Source organism: Rhagoletis zephyria, unplaced genomic scaffold (assembly GCF_001687245.7).
Source record: "Rhagoletis zephyria isolate East Lansing unplaced genomic scaffold, Rhagoletis_zephyria_1.1 Rzeph_scaffold_02542, whole genome shotgun sequence".
Lineage (NCBI taxonomy): Eukaryota > Metazoa > Arthropoda > Insecta > Diptera > Tephritidae > Rhagoletis > Rhagoletis zephyria.
In genome coordinates this window covers 18,692-27,612 of record NW_016159626.1, presented here as the reverse complement: position 1 = coordinate 27,612, position 8,921 = coordinate 18,692, and the positions used below count along the sequence as shown (strand labels likewise).

General features: G+C 38.5%; 1 protein-coding gene and 1 pseudogene across 1 annotated transcript; both read left to right on the top strand.

The window, feature by feature from the left end:
• The first annotated feature begins 3 nt into the window (after positions 1-3).
• On the top strand, positions 4-1,593 carry LOC108367110 (nucleolar protein 10-like; annotated as a pseudogene).
• A 2,752-nt stretch (positions 1,594-4,345) lies between these two features.
• Positions 4,346-8,573, top strand: LOC108367109 (uncharacterized). The gene is made up of 5 exons (XM_017621667.1): positions 4,346-4,541; positions 4,609-4,736; positions 4,791-5,930; positions 6,204-6,597; positions 8,490-8,573. Exons 1-5 carry the CDS (start codon positions 4,494-4,496, stop codon positions 8,571-8,573), a joined length of 1,794 nt encoding a protein of 597 aa, XP_017477156.1. The 5' UTR covers positions 4,346-4,493.
• The last annotated feature ends 348 nt before the right edge of the window (positions 8,574-8,921 follow it).

Genomic DNA, 8,921 nt, shown 5'->3' with positions numbered 1-8,921 from the left:
CTTCTCTATGACATACGCTCACATGACCCACTGCTTGTAAAGGATCATTTAAATAAAGTGGCGGTAAAGCGCATTGCTTTCAACCCTGGTCATCAGACGGTTTATTCTTGGATGATGCTATGTTAAAATTGTGGGATGAAAACACTGTAAGTCGAATTTGTCTTTAAATACAACATTTAATAGTAACGAATTTTCAGGGCAAACAAGTCGCCTACATAGAATCCACAACATCCTTCAACGATTTCTGCACTATTCCCGATACAGGAATGTTTTTCCTTGCACAAGAAGATGTAAAAATGTTGACCTACTACGTGCCTTCAATGGGTCCGGCGCCGCGTTGGTGCTCATTCTTAGATAATCTTACGGAAGAAATTGAATCTGAGGTGGTGGAGAATATGTTCGACGATTATCAGTTTGTGACGCAGAATGAATTGGAGGAATTGGGACTGGAGCATTTGATTGGCAGTAATCTACTGAAAGGCTACATGCACGGGTAAATTATAAATGCATACACAAAAAGACCTAATCTAAATTTTTTACCGAACTTTTTTTTTAGCTATTTCATCGACGCACGTTTATACAACAGGGCCAAAGCTGTGGCTGATCCATTTGCCTTTGAACGCTTCCGTAAAGAGAAAATACGTAAAGAGATTGAAAGTGAGCGTAAATCACGTCTACAGATTAAGTCAAACCTTCCAAAAGTCAATCAAGAGCTGGCACTTAAAATTATGGACGAGCAGTCTAATTCCAAAAAGTCTGCTAAAGCAGCAAATCTACTCGAGGATACACGTTTCAAGGCAATGTTTGAAAATCCGGAATTTGCTATTAACAAGAATGCTGAAGAGTACAAGCTGGTGGCGCCTGCGCTTAATCGCCTCGGAAAATCCAAGCTTAAAGAAATAAAAAAACGCGTTGAAGTAGCACGCGTAGCGGAGCTGCATGCAGACGAAGCGAAACCACACGAGGAAAGTGATAATGATGAGGATCTTTTTGGTTTCGAAAAAAGTGATGAAGATGATGGAAACAAATCGGTTGCCGAAGAATCTTCAGATGATGAGGGAGTGCGTGAGTTCTCAAAAGAAATGAAGAAGGCATACAAGGATGTGAGAAGACAACGTGAAGAGGAGGAACTTGCGGAAAATGAACACGCGGGTGATGAGGATGCCAACAGCGATGATGAGCAAACAACTCCAATGGACAACACGACTAGCTCATCAACAAATAATCAGCGAAGAGCCAGCGTTAAAATGACATCTCTGGAAGATAACAACCTGAAATTAAGTGAAATGCGCAGTAAAATAATGAAAATTAGCCTTAAGGATCGCGTACGATTCAATGAAGCCTCTAGCGCGAATGTGACTACGATTGGACGTTCACTGGGTAACCGACAAATGACATTTGACATGAAGAAGAAGGCAACTAAAGATGAAAAGAAGAGAGAGTATTTAATGAAGAAACATCGAGAAGAGCGGAAAAAGATCATACGGCCTATAAATGCGCTAAAACTGAAGAAGGTTAACTTTAAGTAAAAATAATTTTATTTTGTTTACATTTAAATAATGTACATAAATTAATCTTGTAAATTTTCTTTGAAAAATTCTTAAGGATTTTCCAATTTTTTTGGAGTTTAGGGAATCATCTATTAAATTAAATATGTGAAAAAATAAATTTTTATTTATTTATAAAAGGCTTGGATAACAATAATATTATATAAACCATAAAACACAGCGCTAGCAACAGAGGCTTTCGGCTTACTGGTGAATGAGGGCAAGTTAGATACGACAAAGTTGATCAGAGTCTTTTAAGAAGTTGTATGTTTTTGAGATGTTATCATATGCAGAATTGTGTAGAGGTTGAATAGGATCCAAGTAAACAAAATTCATGTGTAGGGCAAAAGACTAACTAGTAAATGCAATAGCTGATTTCAGATTCACCAAAAAGGCACTGGCTATGGCAACCACCATATAATAAATGAGCGTAGATATCTATATCTATATCTATATCTATACATTTATACAAATTATATAAAGAGAAGTCCCTGTTTTTTTGTCACAGGTAATCTCGTGAACGGCTGGTCCGATTTTCATGAAATTTTGTATATAAATAGCTTTCGGTAACCACCATGTTTTTCGTGTAGGTGGACCAGGGACCGTTCTATTCGAAAAAATCTTATTATGGTCCGATTTGCTTAAAATTCCGTACGTAGGTAGCTTTTTAGCATATATGATCAATTTTTTCCGAGAAGTGGACCAGGGACCGATCTATTCGAAACAATCTTATTATGGTCCGATTTGCTTAAAATTCGGTACTTAGGTAGCTTTTTACCTGGATAAGCTTATAGATCCCTGTTTTCCAGTTTTAATGCAATTTCGAATATAAATAGCTTTGAGCAACGACCATATCAAGGGGCGAATTCGTCACTTGGCAAGATTTTTTTGCGTCAATCTGAAACAACGGATACTGTCAAAATATAATTATAATATATAATATATCTCAGCTAATATATATTTTGAAAGCCGTTTTTTAGTTTTCGCAAGGCTCGAGAGCGGCTAAACCGATTTTTTTGAAACTGCCACCGCCGCACGTGTCCCAAGGATGGTTTTAGGCTAAACAAAAATCTATATGTAAAGGGGGCGTGGCACTTCCCATACAAACCGAATTTCTCATGCTACATATCTCTGAAAGTGTGCATGGTAGAGTTCTGGAACTTGGTATGGAGATATACGAAATCAATCGCATACCCTTGGAGAAAAATTTAAGCTATTGTAAAAAGGGGTGTGGCATCTCCCATACACACCAAATTTTTCACACTACGTATCTCTGGAAGTGTTCATGGTAGAGTTCTGGAACTTGGTATGGAGATGTACGAAATAAATCGCATACTCTTGGAGAAAATTGGAACTATTGGGAAAGGGGGCGTGGCATCTTCCATACAAACCAAATTTTTCATATTGCATATCTCTGGAAGTGTTCATGGTATAGTTCTGGAACTTGGTACGGAGATATGCGAAATCAATCGCATACTGATGAAGAAGAGGGCAGCTGTTGGAAAGGGGGGCGTGGCACCTCCTATATAAATCGAATTTTTATACTGCATATCTCTGAAAGTATTCAGATATGTATGTAGTTGAAATCAAGCCCATACTCATGGAGAAAATTTGGGCTATTTGAAAAGGGGGTGTGAGGCCTACAAACGTACCGACCTTTAGCTATCTTTGAATGTATTTTTTAATTCTTTTGTAGGTGTGTTGGTGAGTGAAATCCTCCTAAATGGTTGTACGGATTTTAACGAAACTTTTTGTGTGTTTGAGTGGGTCTCTGGATTGTTTAGTTTCACAATTTAATCCGACAGTTGGCGCTGTAGTTGAGTTATTACTAAAAATCTTTTTTATGATCCTATTTGGATAATGTTTTAAATATGTATGCAATACTATTGCAAAAACTTGCTGCCAAGTGGTGCTGAAGTCGAGCTATTACTAAAAATAGCCAAGTGAGAAAAGGGGCCGTGAAGGTCAGATTAAATCGACCTGTTGCACCATTGAGTATATCGAACGCTCCTGCGTTGCGATTGGCCCAATGGATGTGATTTTCCAATATTATTATGCGTTCAAACTTTTAAGGTATTTCGTCTGAAATAAGTATATGTATATTGCATTTCTGTAGAACAATGATTCGCACCCATTTTGAAAGTGCCACCAACTATACTGTAAAGCTTCTAGGACATTTACTATAGAACCGGGTCATTGTTGCCACCAGGGAGTGAAGAGAAAATAATTTATTTCGCTTTGCGAATAACCGTGCTATGAAATGCCGCACAACTGGAGAATTTCAAGAACTTCTTCACGGATACTTATTAGGTTATTTAAAGCGGCAAATGACCACCAAACCATAATCTTAGCAGACGAATGTGCCAATGAAAATCGTAAACGTGAATTGTTGGTGAAAATGTTGGACCAAAAAGTTTTAATAAAATATATAAAAATTTTGGGCGGGACGAAGTTCGCCGGGTCTGCTAGTATGTACATATACATATTTGAACGTCTAAAATTTCCAACTGGGTATTTATTAACCAATCAAGAAACAGCTGATCCTAGCACTTTCGGAACAGCTGGTGCATTCATCGTCGATTAAATGAACTGACGCAATTAGTTGGTAAACCATTCAGTATACCAGTTAACGTTATAAAAACCGTTAAATACGTACTCAAACGAGTTTAATTTTTTTGAATTTACATACATACGTACANGTACATATACATATTTGAACGTCTAAAATTTCCAACTGGGTATTTATTAACCAATCAAGAAACAGCTGATCCTAGCACTTTCGGAACAGCTGACGCAATTAGTTGGTAAACCATTCAGTATACCAGTTAACGTTATAAAAACCGTTAAATACGTACTCAAACGAGTTAAATTTTTTTGAATTTACATACATACGTACGCAGCTAGTTAATGATTACATTTTTTCTCACCAAGTTGTGATTTAATATTATGAATAATAATAAGCAAACAATTAGAATTGTTGGACTGCCTAGAAGTGTATGTTTGGAATAAATAAATAATAATTAATTTATTGCGCATATAATTAGTGCTGCTTTTATTTTAGTTATCAATTCGAAAGCTTTGTATTCTGTTGAATCGTCATAAGCAAGCGTGGAAATTGGAAGATTTAATACCACTAGAGACATGCTTGGTAGCCATAGTTTGCTGTGAAACTGAAGAAACGTATGACAGGTAAGATAAAAAGTATTTATACATTCAGGAATCATCTACTGAGTTTTTTCGCAGCTTTATTAAACTATCGTCAATTCCGCCGTTTTCCTTATTTCCTGGCTTACGAGTTTACAATTTACCTCCTGCAACACACTATACCCAGCAACTAGAATTAAACTTAACATCAACGGCTAGCCTTTTAAACCTTAATACTGATTGCCTGCGTATTGTATGCGAACAATGCTCGCTCAAGTGTCAACTCGCCTTAGCCAAGGTGTGCCATTATTTTCACAAAGTCATCGTGGACATTTGGCGCCAGCGTTATGCCACCTTGCTCTTCTCACTTTACCACTTCAAAGTCGTCCATGAACTGAACGACAACGAATTGTGGGATTTTTGCCTGCTGGTCGGTCCGCATGTTCACCGCTTGATATTCAACAGCGTACTCTTCTTCCCCGTCATACAGCGTTTCATTGCCGATCAGCCGGGCAACATGATGCAGAATGCCAAGCGCTACATGAATATCATACTTTGTCGTCATTTAGTGCACTTCGCGCCGCTGCAAAGCTTTGAGGTGCAAGGCAAGTTCCTCGCCGAATATACCGTGCGTGAATTGGCGCGTTATTGTCCGCAGCTGCGTGCGCTGCAGCTGCTGGACGCGGGCACACGCTGGCTGTTGGGTAAACACTTTCACTTGCTACGGCGCGTGGAATTGCTCAACTTGCACGATTGCGAGAACCTGCGGCGTCGTCTAATGCGCAAAACTTGCCGTGCCTTACAGCTTAAATCATTGAATTTGGTGGAATGTAAAGAGCTGCTACATCCACCTACCATTTGGCAGCTATGTATGCACTTTCAGATGTTGCAGCAGCTGCATTTGACAGCTCTGGCGGATACATCCTTGCTGGCGGCCATATTGGAGTTGCCAAAATTGAAAGAGTTAAAATTCTACTGGTTGAATGATTTTGTAGAATTCGTGAAATCGCTCTTTACTGAGCTCTCTCTCAGGCGCCGGGAGTCATTGTGTACGTTGCACTGCGCGAATGAGTCTATTTTTCTAGAAAATGCTTCACAGCGCGTTTGGCGTGCGGGTGAATATGCGGCCATGCGTGAGCTGGCGACCATCAATGGGCGACCATGGCAGTGGCAGGAATGCTTCNTGTCCGCAGCTGCGTGCGCTGCAGCTGCTGGACGCGGGCACACGCTGGCTGTTGGGTAAACACTTTCACTTGCTACGGCGCGTGGAATTGCTCAACTTGCACGATTGCGAGAACCTGCGGCGTCGTCTAATGCGCAAAACTTGCCGTACCTTACAGCTTAAATCATTGAATTTGGTGGAATGTAAAGAGCTACTACATCCACCTACCATTTGGCAGCTATGTATGCACTTTCAGATGTTGCAGCAGCTGCATTGAAAGAGTTAAAATTCTACTGGTTAAATGATTTTGTAGAATTCGTGAAATCGCTCTTTACTGAGCTCTCTCTCAGGCGCCGGGAGTCATTGTGTACGTTGCACTGCGCGAATGAGTATATTTTTCTAGAAAATGCTTCACAGCGCGTTTGGCGTGCGGGTGAATATGCGGCCATGCGTGAGCTGGCGACCATCAATGGGCGACCATGGCAGTGGCAGGAATGCTTCGACGAGTGGTTAAAGTTGTTGGGTGATTGTACATCGCTGGAGTCACTTACCTACGAGTACTGTCGGGTTTTTAGTTACGAACAGATTTTGGCACTACCAAAGATGGGTAGCCAGCTGAAATTGATTCGACTTATTGGCTGCCGTGATGAGTGTGATGAGAAATTGATCAGGTCATGGATGCAGCAGCAAAATCATGGATGTCGGTTGTGCATTGAAGGAGAATTACCTTGGGGTACCGTCCAGGTGAGCGTATACACACATATGTACATATCGAGCCCTGACCGCCAAAAAGATATAAGCGACATTTTTTTTTAAATTTTTTTTTTGATGCAGAATTGTATATGGCTGCTCAAGCAACATTTCTGCATCAAAAAGAAAATTTTGGAAAAAATGTCGCTTACATCTTTTTGGCGAGAGCTGTAGAAACGTCGTTTAACCGCCCTATTCCACACAGCTTAACAGCTTAAAATAAATTTGCGGCATAGTATTAGGCGCAGTTGTAAAGGCAATAGTCAGCCGGTGAGTTTTGTCAGTGGTGTGGGAANGTACATATCGAGCCCTGACCGCCAAAAAGATATAAGCGACATTTTTTTTTTAATTTTATTTTTGATGCAGAATTGTATATGGCTGCTCAAGCAACATTTCTGCATCAAAAAGAAAATTTTGGAAAAAATGTCGCTTACGTCTTTTTGGCGAGAGCTGTAGAAACGTCGTTTAACCGCCCTATTCCACACAGCTTAACAGCTTAAAATAAATTTGTGGCATAGTATTAGGCGCAGTTGTAAAGGCAATAGTCAGCCGGTGAGTTTTGTCAGTGGTGTGGGAGTAGGGCGGTAAGTCAAGGCATAACAATTAAGGTAGAAGTGATTTCGACATTTCTCTCTTTTGAACTGCGACTGAAATGTCAACTCTTAACCCTATACCAAGGCGAATTATAAGGTGATAGCAGGAGTACAAAAACAAAAATTTACATGTATTTTGTTGTTGCTTTGACGGCATAAACTGTCAAAATCTGTAAGAGTGTGTGTAGAAATTCAAGCAAAATTTTTCAATTTGATATCAGAAGCCGTGCGGCGAAACACATACACAAAATCAGCTGAGCTGATATATAATATAAATTCGCCTTGCCCTATACTATTAAAATTTTTTTTTTTATATAAATTTTCAATTGTGAGCTGTGCGACTGATTTTAAATACATAATAAAATGAAAAGGAATTGCGAGCGGTGCGTTGTGTTTGTCAAGAGCCTGGACAACAAACTTGTGCGTTATTTTAAACCTTCGAATTGTCAAGTGAAGCGACAACGGAGGGCAAATTGCTGCGATGTTTCATTAGGAGACTCTTCACGTGGGGTCGTGACTTTATTTGTTGCCTATCGCAGCTGAGTATTTCTAAGTGGACGCGTTTGGTCCCAGGTGCACGATTTATCATACCGAATATTAAAAGAAAATCTCCCTTTCATATACATATGTACATGGATAGGCCAAATTTCAAATAGTGGTCTGATAAAACCTAAACCAGTATTCCTTGTTGACATAAAGAAACTGAAAGTAATTTTTAATAAATTTAGTGGAAAGGAAATTTCGAATAGCAAAAATTTAATAGCTAAATTATTGAAGTTAAGTTCTAAAGTAAATTTAGAAGAATCAAACTTTTTTTAATGTCTAACATATTTTATAATTAAGTATTTGAATAAAAAAATAAATTCTCAAAAACATTGGGATAGTAAAAGCAAGAAAATTGTCAAAACGGTTTTATAAATGAGTGTGTTTCATTTAGTGTGTAATTTTGTGTAAGTATGCATTTCCACATTTACATTAAACCGAAAATTCAATAAATAAAATGAAGCTGATTCTAATGAGATTTTAAATATTTTCATATTTACAAAAACTTTCATTTCAAAGATGTTGAGTTCTATCAAATATGGTAAATGCATAACAAAGGGTTAATTTCTTTGTTTACATTTTTTGACATTACAGTCAGGTATGAGAGAGCTCGACTGAATTGTCACTTCTATCTTGTTGAATATGCCTTGGTTTAAGTGCTTCCTATTTACCAAACGATTTCCCTTACAAATTTCAGAATGTCAGGTAGTTTTGCGTTTTTTATCGTATATGTTTTACTTGTAATTCCAGCGTTTGAGAGATCGCGTAATGCCCTTTCGCAGGGAAAATAATCACCAGCCTATTTACCGCAGCATTGAATGCCATTTCAAATAACATACAAAAATATATTTACATATGCATAAGTTCATAAAATCGAAATACGAGTAACTATTAGTTGCGTTTCCGGTGCTTCACGGTTTGCAGGTTTTTACAGGAAGGTGTTCCCGGTCGCCAACTTCCTTTATTAATGGCGAAAACAGCTTTTACTGCAAAACCTGCAAATCGAGAAGTAGCTGGAACTGTGCTATTTTCTATATACATATGTATGTATTTTTTAGGAACTTTTTGTTAAAAACATAGAACGTGCCAACACCGAAACCTGTTGTACCTCCAAACCAAATTTGGCAGATGATGGAAGCGCCAACAACCAAAAAAACGAAATTAAAAAATAAAGTTTATATT